The 19,649-nt window shown below is 37.5% G+C and overlaps 1 protein-coding gene across 6 annotated transcripts in view; it reads right to left on the bottom strand.

Moving 5' to 3' along the window:
• Window positions 1-2,793: 2,793 nt before the first annotated feature.
• Window positions 2,794-19,649, bottom strand: part of LOC147849688 (uncharacterized) — a 53,143-nt gene continuing 36,287 nt past the window's right edge. Inside the window, exons 1-16 of one of the 6 annotated variants that reach the window (XM_087337001.1) lie at window positions 12,216-12,368; window positions 10,064-10,348; window positions 9,276-9,373; window positions 8,448-8,610; window positions 8,254-8,364; window positions 7,007-7,969; window positions 6,728-6,880; window positions 6,387-6,486; window positions 6,210-6,304; window positions 5,945-6,127; window positions 4,840-4,896; window positions 4,676-4,747; window positions 4,358-4,456; window positions 4,143-4,274; window positions 3,563-3,736; window positions 2,794-3,445 (exon numbers count right to left, since the gene is read on the bottom strand). In XM_087337001.1, coding sequence (XP_087193127.1) covers window positions 3,275-3,445; window positions 3,563-3,736; window positions 4,143-4,274; window positions 4,358-4,456; window positions 4,676-4,747; window positions 4,840-4,896; window positions 5,945-6,127; window positions 6,210-6,304; window positions 6,387-6,486; window positions 6,728-6,880; window positions 7,007-7,969; window positions 8,254-8,364; window positions 8,448-8,610; window positions 9,276-9,373; window positions 10,064-10,348; window positions 12,216-12,353 — 2,994 coding nt within the window. In that variant the 5' untranslated portion in view covers window positions 12,354-12,368 and the 3' untranslated portion in view covers window positions 2,794-3,274. Of the gene's footprint in view, window positions 3,446-3,562; window positions 3,737-4,142; window positions 4,275-4,357; window positions 4,457-4,675; window positions 4,748-4,839; window positions 4,897-5,944; window positions 6,128-6,209; window positions 6,305-6,386; window positions 6,487-6,727; window positions 6,881-7,006; window positions 7,970-8,253; window positions 8,365-8,447; window positions 8,611-9,275; window positions 9,376-10,063; window positions 10,349-12,215; window positions 12,369-19,649 lie in introns of those variants that run through there. The other 5 variants (XM_087337005.1, XM_087337003.1, XM_087337004.1 and 2 more) reach the window with 5 other exon arrangements.

The raw sequence follows: 19,649 nt of genomic DNA, 5'->3' as shown, positions 1-19,649 counted from the left end.
CTGTTGTGCAACAATGAGTGGGAATGCAAGTTTTTGAAAAGTTTGAATGAGGTACGATTGGTAATCTAGGTGCAATTCATTCATTACCCCACTGATACATCTTGAGTTGGGTTAAAGGCACACTATTGTGTGGTTTGCACAATTGGTAGAAAAAGGGTCTCCATTGTTAAATTATTTGAAGATTCCATTAAAGAACTTACATCATGATTTGGAGACACAGATTGCATGAGAACAACTATCAATAGAAGTCAGAAGGCTTCGACAAGATAGGCTTGACTAGCTTTTAACGTATGGTACAAAATCCCGCCTTCTTGCTTGGGATATTCCTTGCCCAGATGAATAAGCATTAATGGAACATTTTCAAGATCCCGCCTTCTTGCTTGGGATATTCCTTGCCCAGATGAATAAGCATTAATGGAACATTTTCGAGATGGGCTATGTATTTGTATTACGGATCTTCTTCTCACTTTTCTAGAGAAATCAAAATCTCTCAATGAGGCAATTGGCTAGTTTGTACAAAGTGGCAATTGACTAAACCATGATGGGTGATGACTTCGTTCAAGAGTTTTAAGGATCTCAATTGGAGAAGTATGATTCACCAAAAGAGAATTAGATGAAGAGGATTAAGGCAAAGATTGCAAAAGGGTATGACACTTTATAAGTATTGTATATCCTCATATGGCTTCTCCTTTTTTTGAAAGGGTACATAAAATCATCCACTAAATGTGTAGATCCATATCAAGCTAGTTTAGGATTAGGATCATAAATTCATTGTGGGTCCAATTGGTACACAACAATAAAGTGGTTGATATACTCTGACTTGTCCCACCCAATTAGAATTTGGTATTGATACCCATGTTGCATGTGCCATGAATCACATTGGGTACTTTAAATAGTAGTCAATTGTGCTTCTAATGGATTGGTAGCTCTTAAAGGAGAAAGAGATCCTATTCATGGATCCATTAAACAAGAATGCATTAAGGCATTTTATGCTATTACTATTAACCATAGTTTGGGGCAACATTGAAGACCAAAAGTTCTTATTGTATAATTGACATCAACATAATCCACTACCATCACAACACAATGGGAGAAATTGTGCTATTATTTGATTCAGTCTATTCTAATGCTTAAGAGGAGTTTTGGAAGGCTTGGATTTGGCAAATTACGTAGTCTAATCCTTCGTAGGCAAACACATAGTTGACAAAAAATATTTCTTGGCTTAGAATTAACTTCGGTCGACAAGTGGTTAAATGGTTATGTTATCTTCTTTATGAAGTTCTACAATGGTACTATGGTATATCAAACTTGTTCACTTGACAACTTCATGAATGTGTGTTCAAAACAATCTATGGGTGCAAGCACTTTATATTAAAGTTTTATTAAGTTGCACCATTTGCTACCAATATTTCGAGTTAAGTTGACCCAATCAGCCATCTTTTGTTTGGTTTAGTTATTGTGTTACGGAATATGACTCTAATCTTTCATACGATCAAAATGCATATGTGAATCTTATATAATTAAGCAAAGATACCTCATCAATTTGCAAAAGTTGTGGATTGCCTATTGTGTTTTACTCATTAGTTAACTACAATATGATCCTTGAACCCTTTAAATTGCTAAGAAACATAGAATTCCCCATTTAAATTGCTAAGATATGGATTTCCTTAAATATGAACTAGGAGGCCATGCATAACAGTCAAGTGGTGTTTATGTATGGGATTGCTATGAAATTTGCAAGCTTAGATATCAGAAGGTAATGTGCATGCTCCAACATATTATTGTAGAACTTATGTTTCCCAAACTGAATAGTTGGATTCTTAATAATATCATGGGTTATTACAAACTTACATATCAAAAGGTAATGTACATGGTCAAACATATCATTGTAGAATGTATGTTTCTCCAACTAACTTTATTGAATTCTTAATATTATGGTTTAGCTGCAACTGAAAATAATCACGATTATTTACTAGCAGATGATGTTATTGATTCTTAATACCCTCAAACAAATCCATTTAAAGGGAGCTTAGTACCATTATGTACTGCTTTTAGAAGCACACAAACTTTTTGATTACCTAACCCTATGAAGACAGATGGTCATTCATTCTAATATGACTACATGGCACCTAAAATTTATACGAATAAACACATGCATATACACACTTAAGAGAGGTTGCTTGTATCAAACGTTAGAGGTAAGTTGTTTATATGCTCACTTTGATGTGTGTTTCCATTTGACTTTAATCAGCAAACCTCTTGCCATTTCAGTCATACTAAGCAGGGAGATTCACACACAAAAGCCTTAATCCATGGATAGTTTGAACAAGAAGATAGATCATAGAAGAATAACTTCCAATCCAACAGCAAGAAGAGAGGAAATAGAAATAATTGGAAGTCATATACTACAATATGATTAATAATAAACATTGAAAACGTACCCAACAATGGCAGTTGCAACTTGAAGTTTTTCCCACAATATGATTCATAGTAAACTTTGAAAATGAAGTTCAAAAAATTAGGTCATCTCTAGCTCATCTCAACTCAAGATTAAATGTTTCCATTATGACACGGATTTCCCAACCAAGATTTTAATTTGGGGCTTCACTATTCAAGCGTATGGCAATTTTGTGTCCACGTGATAAATAGCACACAATCTTGCCATCTCAGTTATTTATAAAGCAAGATACAATTCTACAATTACAATGCAACATTTGAATATGAAATGCAAAATACAAAAAACATATGCAACAAAAAGAGTGACCAAAAAAATTAAGAGGTACCTCAAATACCAGGCAAATATTGATTTTTATATGCATACAAAAAATGACTGATATATAAGCATTAGTGTGGCATCACCAAGATATGAAGCATATTTGCCCAGTCAGAACATTTATAGTTGAGGCCAAAAAGTTGCTACAACAGCTATACCAGTTGATAGTGTGTAGCTTTTTAAATCTGTAAGTTGCAGTTTCAGCTTGGGTTTTATGTTTTAGATCTATATGCCTCGCCCTTGTGCACATCAATTAGAAAGCATGTAAGTTACATTCTCATGGATAGGCTGAATTTGGCATATTAGCCATTTTGTAGTGGATTTTGAGAAGAGAATGGTTCATTCTTGATTTTACACATCTTTATACTACTCTTAGCCATGTGTGCTGAGATGTGCTTACTTCTCATATAGGTGGGCTGATTTTGGCATATTAACCATTTTGTTGAGGATTTTGAGAAGAAAATGGTTCATTCTTGATTTTACAACATATTTATACTACTATTAGCCATGTGTACTGAGATGTGCTTGCTGAAGACGGGTCCTACTGCTTACTTCAGGAAGAGGAGTTAAAAGGTGTCCAGTTTCCGATACATAGTAGAAATTGTAGTTTATCCTCGTAACTAGCTCTGCTAAATGTGGGAAATGCCCAACATTCAATTTGAAAGAAAGCACCTGGCCCATTCATATCTTTAAACATTAACCAATAATTTCCATAACAAATAAAATCTTCATGATTATTAGGACTCGTTACTACACCAGACAACATTGAAAAACTTTATTTCAATTTACCCGCAGTAAAAAGGCAATGCATTCGTCAAATTGCCGACCTACGCGTTCAATTTCCAATTGGCATCTTCCTTTGATCGCTGGAGCAGCACCACCACCACATAATGTCCGCTGAATGGAGTAAAAATCTAGTGCTAAACTGAGAATTGTCTTAACTCTGCTTGAAATAAGAGCCCACTGCAGCAAAGAGAGATTGCTATATTATATGTAGAATCCCATCTTTCAAAAAAACAATGGTTTCCTTATTTTCCAACATTAGGTAGTGTTGATTCAGATTATTCACGGCATTAGTTTATTAGATATATCATTTACAGGACACACACGTAAGTATAACTTGTATAATAAACCTTTTCCTATCTCTAATATAACTTAACAAACTTTATTTGCCCTTATTCATTAGTTGAAAAGCACATTTCCAATGGAGAACTAGGTCTTAAACAGTCATAATATATTACACATACCATACCTAAAACTAAAGTAATCTGCTCTTATTTTAACTCAATATTTTCTCATTCCTTGAGTAGAACTCTTTCAATGGATAAGCATCTACCACATAGGTCTCAAACAATCATCAATATCATACCAATTTATCCGGTGCAACTAAGCATTGCCTTTGTATTGAGATTAGATACGCATCATGGCAAGCTATTACTTCATCCAGGGAGCATGCAGCTGCCATCCCTTCACAAAGCTCCACCCAAGCACTGTATAAAACCTGCCATAAAATGGAAATTTGATTATCAAAACATTTCAACACCTAAAATCTTTTTACTGAGTTTCAATTCCCAATAGGTATACCCGATCCATAATATACTGATGCAGAGTATTCACAAAATGCATCAGTTTTTGTTGAAGCAAAAGCTGCTGCTTCAAATAGATAGCATCTCCTCCCCCATCCTGCAACCGTTTGACCAGAAGAATTTTAAGTTTTGAATGTGATTAAAATATGCATGAAGTGATTTCTATAATGACTCCTTGTCAAGAACTTGAAATGAGTTCAAGAATTCAAATCTACTCAGGCCAATATAGAAGGTAGCAGGATGGTAAACTATCAACATCCCAGGTACACTTTCATTAAATGCAAAATACCATTTGTTTAGACAGAGAGTTTCTCACCTTCCACATCCACCTACAAGCTTTATCAAGAGCGAATTTAGCACGCTTTACTTTGAACAAAAACGCCATCACCTACAAACCAAAAGTGGTGTGGCCGGTGGAAATATAGCACTTCAACATTATAGACCTACTTGCGAAGAACTGAATGAATAATATAGTCTAACCTGATTATATTTCTTGATTGCACTTTTGTCAATAATGAGCTCTAGAGGCCAGGCAACCTGCAGTTCCAGCAGTACATGAATTTTAATCATCCTAATCTTTCATGGGTTATGCAATTAGACCGTTAGCCTGTATTCCCACATTAGAACACTCCTATATATACAACTAGCATGACACCATAGGGACTTCAACATCATCGGACTTCAAACTCCATCACAGATAAAAATATTTGAATTCATACAAAAAGTAGTCTCATTGACAATGAAAAGAAACAAATGCTGAGTTCACATCATTTACTGTAGAATTCAATAGAAGACTCATATATATACGAGTAGCATGACACCATAGGAGCTTCGACATCCTCGAACTTCAAACTCCATCACAGTAAAATAGATTTGAATTCGCACAAAAAGTAGTCCTATTGGCCATGGAACGAAACAAATGCTGAGAAATTCACATCATTCTGAGACAACCAACCTTGTGAGGCTTCACATAACTTTGAGGCCTCACCTGACACGTTTCGTAATCCCTCTGGCCAAACAGAATTCTGATAATCATCCATGTACGTAGAAGATCTAGATGTTGCAGTTAATTTCATTATCAACCGTAACTATAAATTAGCTTACCCAGTAATGAAGGGAATTTCATCAATTGTCACAAAATCCAGTATGATTATGTGGCAGGAATTACTGATAGGATGGATTAAAATACGGAAAACATTATGGAAATTCTGTACAAATTCGTTTATGGCATCTTGAGTAGAAATTCCTCATACATGCTATAGAATTATCTTCTCCCTGAGCATCAGCTCTTCAAACTTCAATCTTCAATTTACAGGACCAACCAAGTCATCTAGTTATAACTTAGATCCTAGAGAAGACTTACAGGCTAGAAGCTTGAGAGAGAAAATTATTTGCTAATGCCCAGGACATCCTCTCCAAATCCACTAGCACACACGGTTCAGACCACAAAAATTATAAAGAAACGAGGATTCTATTTTATGAAGGTCTTCATCCTGAAGAAAAGTAAAGCATGGATAGGAGTCTCAAATCAAGACTTACTAATAACTGTAAGCTCAAAATACAGCAATGCCGTGAAGGATCTTGCCTTATAAACAAAAAATAGATTATCCAAAGTGTCAATGCCGAATGTCAAGTTGCGACCAGGTAAATGAATAGGCGATGATCCTGATGTTTGCTCTGCTACATTGCTTGAGCGTGTTTGCACGGTAACTACCAAAGAATCCAAGGCTGGTAGAAGCAAACCATCTGCTGAGCTTCGCACAGATTCCTGGAGAAGCCAGTGTCCTACAATATCTCAAAAACCATTTCTATGAAGAATCACACTGAAATTAGAGCTTTTTAATAGTTACCTGTAACATGGTGTTCAGCTCATAGAAGTCATCCCATGGTTCTCCACGATCGAGCTTATTGAAGAGCACCGATGAAAACTGCTGTAGCAAATCACCTAAATAATAGAGATGACGGACAAATTATATTCATACATCATTAGCTAGTTTTCTTGACTGCATAAAGAATAAACATCATACCAGACCCAACCAAATAAACTGCTCGTAAGATAAACAGTTCTTCCATAAGCCTCCATTCACCCATTAGTCGGTTAAGCACTTGTTTACCAACATTGTCTACCTATTGAGATAAAAAATACAAATTTAGTAAAAATAAAACTTAGAGCTGGTATTTCTTATTGAGTTTACTTTTGCATTTAATCTGGTTCTTAAATAAATCACTATTAACTTTCCTCCAACAAATAAATACAGAAGATAATATCGGTATAAAAACTTATTGGATAAACTAAACTAGACCGTTTTGTAACAAACTTTCCAACTTTTTAAGAATCCACATACATAGAGCAAGAGTCAAATTTTACTTGTTTTTGGATAGAGTTGATTAAACATTCTTGCACAAGTATTTGGGGCAGCGGTGCCACTCTCAACTCAGCCTGTTTTAGAGAATTGCCCAGCATTGTAGCAAATTTATTCTGCTGCTTCAGTGGATCCGAGCTAAACATATTCCATCCCTCCTACATTTATTTTCCAAATATTCAAAAAGGTAAAGGGGAAAAACTCATACCATTGTTTTCCAAAATTCAACTCTTAATCCAAAATTGCTATATTATTTCCAAAAGTAAAGAGAAAAGTGAAGATACCCTGAAAGATGGTAAAGCTGTTGGAAAAGGAAACAGCTGTTCCATTGCTTTGAAATCTATCTTTGCAAGCTCTACAGTCAGACTTCCACAAGCAGAGCCGTCAGCATAATCGGTACCTTTTAGAAGCCTGATTTTGCCATGCAATTCACTAATATTTTCTGTGTCTAGAATCGGAATGTCGTCCCCTGAACAATCATCATCACCAGATTTTGCATGCAGGAGAATAGCTTTATGAACATCTTCATCATTCAGAGGGGGAAGTATAATAGATCGATTTAGGGACAAAATATCTTTGTCATACGTTGGATCCATTAATATGGGAGAATGGCAAAAAGGAGGTGATTTTTTCTCTTCAATAGCTATCGTCAATATATCAGCATCATTATTACTTGAGATTACTGGTGTTGCCTGTACATCTTTACAAACATGTGTACTCCACTGATGCCATAAAGTTCCAAACAAACTACTGTTATAAGAAGCCTCGGCTATGGAAGAATATATTCTTTCCTGTCCTAAACCACTCTTCTGCTGTTTAGAAGATGACTGATATGAAGAACGATAAGTACTCGTTAAAGGCAAAACATATGAGGCATCCAATGATAGTTTATCGCTAACATCAGTTGCAATCTCATGATGGACATGCTGCAAAAGTTGAAGTGACTTTCCAGCAGATACTATTGATTTGGCAATATGTTGAAGAAAATTAGGACATGCAAGTTTATTCTGTAGATCTGTAAATTCCACAAGATTTGCATTCTCTAAATGTACCATAGTAGATGACAAATTTTGAGAATCTATGATAAGTCCATCCAAGATGGTTGTTGATGGAATATCTCCACCATCAGTTACTCTTTCTGGTCTATCTCCCATCTGTTTTCTTGGATTAAAATCGCGCATATAGAAACCCTGCTGCCAGAATGTTGCATCTTCTATTGCAACAGATTTATTCTTATAGAAAAACAGCTGAAACAGTAAAATATTTCCAAAAAATCAATGAAGAACAGACCAACGGGAGGGAGACGAGCTTAAATTATTTTCTGTACAGGAAAAAACTGAAATACACTGAAGTTTTCTTTATTTCCCCAAATGTCCTTAAGTTTTTGTTATTTCCCCAATTGCCGTTGTAAACTCCTGGAAGGGAGAAAGAAAAAGGAAAACTTGGGAGCATTTGAGGAAATTGAGAAAAACAAGGGTGCTTCGGAGTTTTTCCCTTCTATAATAGATTCAGCTTCAATTAAAAAATGAACCTCGCCAAAAGGATCATCAAGAACACCTTCAAGTAACCATGAGTTCAGCAACTCTGTCAATGGTTGTAAGCTGCCAGCAAACAGCATAATTAGAGTGCCATATGGCTCTTCCTGTACGTAACAATAGTGTAATCAAATATAGTGATGTTTACTCTCCAAGCTAGATATTCCCTTCATAAAATGTGTTGACATACTTTTCCATCTTGAAGCAAACAAAATTCGGACATCTTGTTGTGAAGAAATGTAAGAATATAAGCTGATAACTCCCCTGCTGATATTCCATTTTCACAAAGAATATGTCTATGAGGAATTGCCTCATTTACTACATGCTCTAGAAATTCTGCACCTGCAAAAACCCTGTCTCTAATTTGATCAATTGAATGTAAAGTCCACATCAGAGAAATTTGTGAGTTGCATCATACAGTCTTATCACATTCAAAAGGTTTCTCGGAGTCTCATGAAGTGTGGAATTCAATTGGCATATTTCTTCCTCATTACATGATTATTAAAGCTCTTGAAATCTTTAAGTTTTATATTTTAGATTCAGCACTTGCATGATGCATTCACACGTCCTACACTTAATTAACTACAGAAGTGCTCCTCGTGATATGTACATGATCATCGACTTAACCATGAAATGTGTTGGCCCTGCTCATGTCATTATAAGTTCAAGACTAAGAGTAAACTCCTAAACACAACCAGTGAAACTAAGTTTTCTTTGTATCTTATCATGAGATCGGGAAACCATGACACTATCTAGCAAGATATAACGCATGTTCATATAAAGGGAAACAATTTGAATCTGCCAACCATATCATATACACAATTATAACATCAATAGATTCTCAAAAACAGAATAGACACAAATGGATGTTGCAGCTCAAATCAAAAGTATTAAAAGCATGAAAAAGAAAATCCAGTAATGAAAAGAAATGGAACTGCTCTCACAAAGCAATCATTTTAAAATTCATTATAAATAGGCGTACCAGCATATGAGCAACATTGACTGTCATTCATCTTACCAGGATAAACTTTCAATGAGGCTTAACAATGTGACCGAAGTCCCACCACCACCTTGAACAGCAACCATTTCCAACTCCAGTGCAGCCTTCCTTAGTTGCTGTAGAATAACTTCTTGAAGTTAGCGAGAGAAAACAAAAGGATGATATATTAGCATCTCTTAAGACCAAAATGATCTATGAGACAAAAGAAGAGATTACATCTGAAACATTTGTCTCATCTTGGTGAATAACCAAAATAGATATGAATAGAGTACATTAGTAAAAAAATTCTGAGATTGAAAGAAAGAAAGAAAGTGTTTTTTATGTCTACTAGATGCTAAAACCAGCCTATGTGACAAAAAATGTCCCCTATGCATGTATCCTTTGGTTATTCAAAATGAAAGAAAGAAACGTCTCTATTGAGGCAAAGGGTAAACCAATGAGCTGATCAAATGATGAACATGATTATCAAATAGATGTAAGTAACAAATGCTAAGGATAAATAATGAGACTGTAATGGGAGGAGTAGCTTAGGACTAGTATTGGGGCAGTTGGAAAGAAATACAGATATATTAGTGTCTTACAAGGTTCAATGACCTCTGAGGCCAAACTGGAAATTGCATCTAGAAATGTCGTTTCATCTTGGAAAACAACCAAAATAATTAGTAGAATTTCCTCCGGTACCCTGTTTATCTCTCAAGAATTGTCCTTCATTGTAAGGACATATATATAGTTTTTGATGACGTTATTAGAAATACTGAAAAAAGAAACAAAAAAAGCATGAGAAGATCAATAAAAGACTACATTACCTCAAGTCGAAGTGAAACCATGCTTGCAAAGGCTTGTAAAGTAGGAGATGCTTGTAGGTATAATGGTCCAATATTACAAGAAGCTTGTGTGACTCTTTCGATGAAGGAATGGACCCTCCGTAAGCTAGAAGAAGTATTAATGAATCGAGCAAGAAGTCGTTTGAGGCTCGATTGAGACAGATGGGAAAGATGCAAACCGTCTTGAAAACGGAATAGCGAGCTTTCTTCATCCCATGAAAAGGAATTGCTAGGGTATCCTTGCACCATTTTAAGGACATCACATACCTGGAAAACATTGATTTAATAAATAAATCATCGAATATAACCATTGTCTATAAGTTTAAATGATTATTGGTTAAGTTCTTGACAGTCATGTCATATTGAGTAAGATTAGCAATAACAGTTTTCAACAGTGACTAACCCAATCGTTGGTCATCATTGATACTCGAGGATGGGAAGTGAGATTGACGCTATTCAATGCTATGGCGGTTCAAGTGTTGCTTAATGGAAGTGTGGGGTGGCACTATCTCACTTAATGCATGGAATGAAATAGAGAAAATATGTTCTTAAGTAGACAATTGGGGGTAAAATCTTCAACATCCTATTCTATCACACTATTTGAAACAGGTGCTCAGCCCATAGAGGTACTAGCCATGCAAAGAGTATACATGTGTATCACAAAAGTCAAGAATATGCCTGATCATAGATTGCCCAAACAAGCTGGGAACATAGGATGCAAAGTACAAAAAACTCATAAGAGCAAAACCCTCTCATTTGTCTGGGTGCTTGACTTATGAAATGGTTTACGAGATGGTGAGTAAAAGATCTATTGGAGCGCCCAGGTGATGCTATGAAGTATGTGATCATTGAGGATATATTACTAGAGGCACTAAGGATGAAGTGGGAAGATATTAAAATGTCAAAATTGGAATATTACATTGCAAATATTAAACCCCCACTTCAGCCCCAATACAAGGTAAAAATGCCATAACATATCTAATCACATATCCCAGACCCCATGAGGCTTGGCCCTTAGAGAGCCTCAACACTTCTTCGAACTCGCTCACACAAGTTAGGTGTTGATGTAGCATCATGGCATCATCACCCAAATATGGAGATATGCAATGAAAACCTCGTAGAGGATGAATAGCACTTACTTGTCGCATGTTCATCATATAAGTAAAGGTAATTCACGAGAAATATGATGACTTGTTAGGCGGGCATGATATGTGACTGCCATACTCAAATGTCCTCTAAGAAGGGTGAGCACATATGTGCATGCATTATTTTCGCATAGAGAGTTTTTACTACAGAGTAGTAATCCCCCTTCTTAGAAAAGAGGCACATACAAGATGATATGTTGATTTGGTCCAATAGGTCAAAATTCCCCTCATCATGGATGGTAATAAAACATCTATTCTATTCTATGCCATGTTGACCAAAACCATAGTTTCAAATATGGCAGGTACAATAAACACTTGCCAACAAGTTTGAAGACTGATTAGATGAAACTGTGACCATCATGTTGTGTTGCACAAGCAAATCGTTACTAACAGCTGATAAGCTAAACCCTTTGCCACCATGTCTTGTCGGACAAGACCATCCTTTCTATCAGCTGAAACCTTCGGTTTAATCATGTTGTGTTGAACAAGACCATTGCTTTAAATATAGGCATCACAGTTTTAAAGGACTTTTGACAGACAATGAGCTACAGGCTCAACCATCATGTAATGTTGAGCAAGACCATCGATTCAAATAATGATATGACAATTGTCAACCAGTTTTAAAAGGTCATAAGCTAAATCCTTGACCATCATTACAAACATAGTTTAAATTGATGTATAAGCAACTGTAAGCGAACAATCTGTTGGGTTCAACATCTCACCATTAATCAGCTAGATTTTGTACAGAAATAATCAAGATCAAGTCGTTATGATAAGAAACGATCCAATCAGACTATGAGGATAGTTCAGTAAAGGATTACCGGATGCGTGAGCTTATTAGTAAAAACAAAGCTTGCCAGAGAACACTTAGGATTACCAAATAAAACGTGTAAGCTTACCTTAGCGGATACATTTTTTAGTAATACAAGAGAGGATTTAATCTTACCAGACACAAGACTTAGCCTTGTTAGAGAGTAATTTCAGCTTACCAGAGAAGCTTCCGTTATCCTCAGGCAGCGTTTTGGAACAAGAAAAGGAAATCCAGTGCAGCGCGATCGGCTGACAAGATCGATGAGAGAGATCTGTTGATCTACAGCTACTATTTCTGCGGAAAACGTTGAATTCATGAGACTTTTGAATCGATCAGTCGGAGAGAGAGAGAGAGAGAGGAGAAGAAGAATGAATGAATGAACGAAAATAGGAAGAATGAGGAAGGAGAATGGTGAAGAAGAACAGAGAAGAGGAGGAACGGGGAATGGAAGAATGCATGGATGAAGGAAGGAAGGAAGGAAGGGAAGAGAGATTGAACATCTCTCCTGTTGCGTACCTTTGCACGCCATAGCTTCTGCAGGTTTAGGGTTCCGAGTGAAGAAGCGCGGGAAGGGTGAGAGAGGGAGGAATAATGGAATGAAAAGGCACCTGCAGCACCTTCACCTTCACCTCCACCTGCAGCTCCTGCAGCTCCTGCAGGTGAGAGAGGTTTCCATTATTTACCAAAATGGCCCATTCTCCTCCTCCTCAGGTCAATAATCTAAGCTGCGATCGATCGATCGATCAGGTCAGTCTGAGTTGCGATCGATCGATCGATCGGCAAATGTATATAGGCCAAAACTTGGTCATGCGGGGTCTGATTTTTGACAAGCTATGGCTTCGGATCGGATCGAAGACTCGCTCGCTGCAAGATCGACGAAATGATCTCGGAAGATCGGTTCGATTCCTGTAATCAAAACTCGAAAAGCTTACTACTGGTTTCTGAAGCTTACTTTTCTTGTAGGTTTGGTCATACAATCATGGGGGGCCAACGATCCAATATCCAAGTTCGACAACGATTCCTGATAGGAATGCAATAGATTCAACTACAAATGTAGACAATGCTTATGAGTCGCCAACGATTCCTTATACAAATGCAACAGATTCAACTGCAAATGGAGACGATGCTTATGAACCGCTAATGATTCCAGATATGAATGCAACATATTCAACTGCAAATGGAGACAATGGTTATGAGTCGCTTGATTTCTCTTCAGGAAACCATATAAACAAGCAAGGTGATGAGATTAGGACACTCATGAAGGAGAATGCAAAACTACATATTGTTGTTATTTGAGAAGAGGGTCTTAATAAAAAACGGTTGCAAAACTTTATGGTGAGATTCAAGAATGTAAGAAAGCAAAGATGAGGCTCATTAGAAACAAATGAGTGATCAAACAAGATTGAGTAAAAAGGAAGCACTAAAGGAGGAAAACATGGACAACAAAGGAGAATGTGAGTGAGATGAAAAAATGTATGCACAACAAAGTCATTAGCTGATGTATGTGGTGTGGCATCGAACTCGTCTATTATGCATGCGATGGATCAAGAGAAGAATGTAGAGGGAATATAGAATGCATAGATGTCTATGAATCGAAAGAATGTGAACAACGCTCAAAGAACATTGTCATCTGTGGGACTAAAGAAGAGAGAATGGAAACACTCTGCATCCCTCCAAAAGGTCACCCATATATTCTTTAGTGTGCATTATGATTTGTCGAATGTGAATGTGTATGGGGCACAAGTAGGTTCAGAAACATGGTGTTACTCGGATGACAAATGATACACAAGGCCTATTGTATGCACAATGTCAGACAATACAAAGCGCATACTAAAAAATTGTTGGGTGTACCTCAAAGGTATACACAATGCTTCATGAGTGAAGATTGTATTATGGGTGTATTTCAAAGGTACATAGTGCTTTATGAGTGAAGATCGCCATCCCACAAAAAAATGGTTGTCATAAATCATATGAAGAAAAGTTGAAAATAAGGTTGAGGATATGCCTAAAGACAAAAAGATAAATAATAGGAACACGTGATCTATGGGACTAATTCAAATCTCCTACAACTATGCTTTTAGAATTGCAACGGATGCCCATGGAATACGATTGAGATATCATATACTTCTCTTTTAAACATGGGAGCATGACATTCAAAGGATTCAAGTGTTAGAAAACTACAATGTACACATTTTAATATGGGTGAAAAATCCAAGACAATGAAGGAGTGGCATGTTTGATTAATAAGGAAATAGATAAATATTTGGTGATAATGCTTCATATGAATCAAAATAGAAACACCAAATGATAATCTAGAAGATGGCATTGCTTATTTCCAATCCAAAAAAGGAAGTTATTGTATTTGGTGACATGAACGCAGTTTCCAACTTGATGCACAACAATCTTTCATGGCACATATCTCAAAGGATCCAATAGGATATACAAATGTATAGTCGCTCTTCTCTTAATGAAAAAGATCCAAACCAATTTGGGAAGTTACTCTTATCAATGTGCAATGGTACTGGAATGCTTATTGCAAATGATGCATCCTTATAGCCATAGATTGACATATTCGCATTCGTCGAGTTTCCCATTCAAATGCAAACGAATATGAATACGAATGGGTGGTCAAGTATTCGTTTAACTAAAAAAACAAAAAAACTCTGTCTTTTTTAATTTCCTAGGATAAAAAAAAAGGAACTTGACAATAAATAGGGATAATAAAAGATAGACTTGGGATTTGAGACTACTAAATTTTTATAATAAATGTATAACTTATAAGTTATAAGTATTCATTTTATTTTTAATAAATAAATAGAATAAAATAAAGGCTCATTAAATTCTCATTTTTTATTCCCTCAAAATTTATGGATATTTTTATTTTGACATTAAAAATAGTACTTCAAACTAATCATATCTTCAAAGTTCATACTAATCATATTTGTATAATAAATATAAAAATATTCGTTTTAAAAAAAGGAATTAATTAATTGATTAATTAAAATAAGTTTCATATAATAATTCTTTTTTTGGTGAAATAAATTTATTTAAATAAATAAATAAATATTTTATATTTATTTTGCAAAACGAATGGTTTTCTAATATTCTTGGGGCCATTTCGTATTCTCGAATATTGAGAATATTGCGCATGGAGAATATCACGAATATCACGCATGTGTCAATCTATGCTTATAGCCCAACACTAATGGTTTTTTTTACATGTATTTGGGATCGCATGCATAAATTATCACTTGGTGAATTGACATCGAAATCCGATCATAGAACTTAAATGTATGCATAGGTTGAATATGAGAAGGTCATTGAAGATAATGAACAATTGCACTTGAGCACGAACCTTAAGCAAGCGCCCATGTATTCCAAGATGGTTGAGGATACGTTACAAAGATGCAACATGGTGTCATACTAGAATGCAAAAGGGAAGCTTTCAAGAAAGTCACACATCTTGGAAATGAATCAAAAAATGTAGTTCAAAGAAAAAATGGTTTGATAAAGAATGTCATGAAGCTCGAAAGTGCCTTATTATTTTGGATGTAGTCAAGGATAACGAGAATTATCAAAAACATTTGCATAACTACCAATTTAAAGGCTTATTCAAAGAAAGAGAAGTATATAGGACGTTACTGAACAATTTCTCTAAACACAAGAGAAACACATGCATGTGCTAAATTTTTGGGAAATTTGTTGAGAATCAAACTCAACCTAGCCTAATGTGTGAATACACCCTTTGAGAATGTATAAGCAATCAAAGGTCAAAGGTCACCACTAACTCTCCAACATTAACTATGTGTCATAGAATCATATTTTATGACACATAACTAATGAGTTTTCACATTCCCCATGACACATGAGCTTCAGTGAGAGAATGTAGGGAGAGGGTGACTTTATATAAAGCACCTTTCTCCCTCTTTTGTACTTAGTTGTTTTCTATTGTATTTCTTACTCCTTATTAATATACATTTGAGTCTTTTTATTTTCCTATCTATCGTGTGTCGCTTCGCTCCTCTTTCAACACACACATAACACACATCTCTAATCTATTCCGAATAACATAATTACTCTAGCTAATTATTTACATGGTATCAAAGCATGTGGTTTAGCATATCCATTAAGCCCACCTGACTTATAGTGATTGTGTGTTTGATATGACGACGACAAATCCGGCTATCCGCTATCGTAGTGCCACATCAAAGGAGCTCAAGAAAACAAACTCAACCCAAAGGACGCCGACTACTCAACATGGGAGCAAGCGACTAGTCGAGTAATGTATTGCTTGGTGACATGTGTCCATGACCACATGCTCGGCTACATTTGAGAAGCCAAGACACCGAAGGAAGCGTGGGAGAATCTAAGGAAGATTTTTCGGGCCAACACAACCGCAAGAAAGCTTCAACTCTGCCAAGAGTTGAACAACATCCAACAAAGGGACATGTCCATCACAAACTACACCTTGAAGATCAAGGAGCTTTGTGATTCATTCGGCTCAATAAGCATCAATGTGGAGGATGATGAGATGGTGCAAATATGCCTAAGCGGCCTCGCACCACAATTTGGCGTCATGAGAACACAAGCAAGAGAGAATCCTCCCTCTTTCTTCGATCTTCAATCAATATTGTTGGTTGAAGAAAACCATGTTTCAACAAGGAGCAATGCCTTGGAAGGCCACATGCTCTACACACACTCGGATGGAGGAAGAGGACGCAGTCATGCAAGAAGAGGCCAATTCAGCCAAGGACGAGGCAGACGAGCTTCGACCTATGAAAACAACTCCCATTACCGGCAAGATGGTGGAAACTCAAGAGGAACGCTCGAAAGAAGGGGGAGCTTCCATGCCAGTCCAAGCCAACAAAACAATCCCATCAAATGTGGATATTGTGGCACAATCAGCCACCATGAAGAGGAGTGTCGAAAGAAGAATAGTGAGTTGTCTTCTACAAGACGACAACTCCCCAATTATGCCATCAACTCCAAATACGTCGACTATGGTGGATTATTCGTAATGAGAGATAGAGTGAACTCCTCCAGCCTGACCAATACCTCTAATCCGGAAGACGTATGCTTTGTTGACTCCAGAGCATCAAACTATATGATGTCACATCAAGAATGGTTCCGAGACCTACGAGAGCTAGATCGACCCGACTATGTTGAGACCGAAGATGACAACACTACACATCCGATTCAACATGTCAGCAATGTCCCATTCGGGAAAGAAGGCGAACTAACTTGCATCAAAAACGTCTTGCATGTACTGACCATAATGAAGAATTTGGTCTCGGTTAGCCAAATTGTTGAGCAAAGCATGCAAGTTCGATTCAACCAAGGTGGTTGCTTCATTGAGAAGGAAGGCCGACTCATTGCTTGTGGTCGACGGGAAGGCCGAATGTTTATCCTCGAGTCAAACGAGGTAAAATTGGCCATGTTCGCAAAGGGCCATAAAGCCGACACCGATATAGAGCTATGACATAAAAGAATCGGCCATATCAACCTCAAAAAGCTCAAGGGGATGCAATCAAAAGGATTCTTTGTCGGACTCCCTACATTCAAAGAGAAAGAGATTGAAGGAGTATGTGAAGCTTGCCAATTCGACAAGCAACATCGGCACCCGTTCCTGAAAGAGAGGAAAGTGAGCAAAGGCCTACTGGACGTAATCCACTTAGATGTGTGGGGACTTGCTCAAACGGCAACATTCGGAGGATGTCACTACTATGTTACCTTTATCAACGACTTCTCCAGGCACACATGGATCTTTCCCTCTATTCGGAAGGTTCGAATAAGTCGGGATGAGACGTAATCTTTGACGAATCAACATCTTGGTACAAACCTGAACTGACTCCACCCAAACCATTTCTGGTTGACCTTGACGACACAGAGGACAATGATCAACTAAGGTCAATACCCGAGGAGAGTTCGATCTCAACCAGATTGAGTAGACCACAAGAGCTTTCAAGCAATCAAAGAACATTGTTGGCCTAAAGAGTGTTCCGGAGGAGTAATGTGAACGGGGATGAGTCAGAAAGTCGGAGTATAATAATATAATTATTAGCATTAGTTAAGTAATATTATAGGAATGAACGGATCCGGATCCGCACCAATTGATAGTCAGTAGCCGGTAAGGTTTGTAAGCTATACCAGATGCATATAAAAGGGTTCAGAATCGATGTAAAAGATTAATGGAAGTAATAAGAGACTAGTGTGTTTTTGTTCTTAATTCTATTGTTCCTTGTGTACTTGCCGTTCTATGCTTAAACTATTAATCTTACGCGTGTTATAAGCAATCGGTTGCGTATTAAGTAATCCGGAGGGCATCCAAGAATAGTTAGATCGAAATCGGGAGAAGTGTTCCAGAACGGACACCCTGTGTTTGTGGCTAAGTCCAGCCTAGGATGAACATAGTTTTGGTTACCACGATTCCTGCATAGAGCAGTGAACAACGGGTAATGGATGTCTCAGCAGACGAACGACCTAGTGGCCAAACGAGCGAGAAGATTAGCTGAACGACTGCGAAGGTGGGAAGAGTACCAATAGGTAGCTAAAGAGATCAGGCGGGATCGATATTTTCCTAGAGTGCTTCGGCGGGTTTCGGAGGAAACAATCCGGTTACAAAACCAATGACAATCAGACGAAGGAAGTAGCCCCATTAGTTTGCTTGAAGCCGAGTCGCTATTGCAAATGCTAGCAATAGGCGCCAGAGACTCAAAAGCATTCTCAACATTCGAGTCGGAGTCGGACAATGAACGGAGCGTCCACTCCAATTATCGATCCAGTCATGACACTCCATATGAGTCGTAGGAAGACGGATCCAAATGCATGTCGACACCAGAGTTAGAAATTACGATACTGACACCACCAACACAAGGGGAATCCGGAACAACAACCAGAAGTAGAAGACGACCACACATTGACACCACCGGAACGAGAATCGAAGGAGGAAAACAATCATCCATCGACACCACCGGTACACGAACCCTTGCCGGAACCGAAATGGGCTACAGACGACGACAATATGGCATACCCATATCACAAAATAGGGATGAACTGGATCCGGAAGCGCTCATATACACTTTTTTGTAGACATGGGAGGCCAACCATGTGTCGTAGCGAGTAACGGAAGTGGAAGCCGAGCGATCGAAAAGCGCGGAATTCGGCATGTCACTAGAAGGACTCGTGGCAAGGTGGCATGTGAAGCACCTCTCGGGAAGCTTTGCCACATTTCAAGCCTTGCGGGAAAAGTTTCTGAGATTGTTTCACCGACAAGTGGAGGAGAGGGAACTAGTCAGATAGTTCTACACAACATACCAGGAAGCCAACGAAACCGTCCCACAATTTATAATCCGGTTTCAAACATTGCACAACCAGCTCACAATGGCACCCTAGGAGGACGAAGTGAAGGCAATGTTTTTGGCCGCACTTCGGGAGCCACTCCGAACGATGCTAGAAGTGCTAGATTTCCGTACGAACACCATTGATGAAGTCATTGACCAGGTTCTAGAGTTGGATCAGGCCCAAAAATGAAACTACATGGCGATGGGGACCTTACAACGTGCACTGCCGAGAGAGGAGGACCTGCAATTTTGGCAGTCAATATAGTGCACGA

Source organism: Azolla caroliniana, unplaced genomic scaffold, assembly GCF_043228905.1.
Source record: "Azolla caroliniana isolate FFs.n. ecotype wild unplaced genomic scaffold, voAzoCaro1.0.p SCAF_22, whole genome shotgun sequence".
Taxonomy (NCBI): domain Eukaryota; kingdom Viridiplantae; phylum Streptophyta; class Polypodiopsida; order Salviniales; family Salviniaceae; genus Azolla; species Azolla caroliniana.
This window is presented reverse-complemented; position numbering and strand designations above follow the sequence as displayed.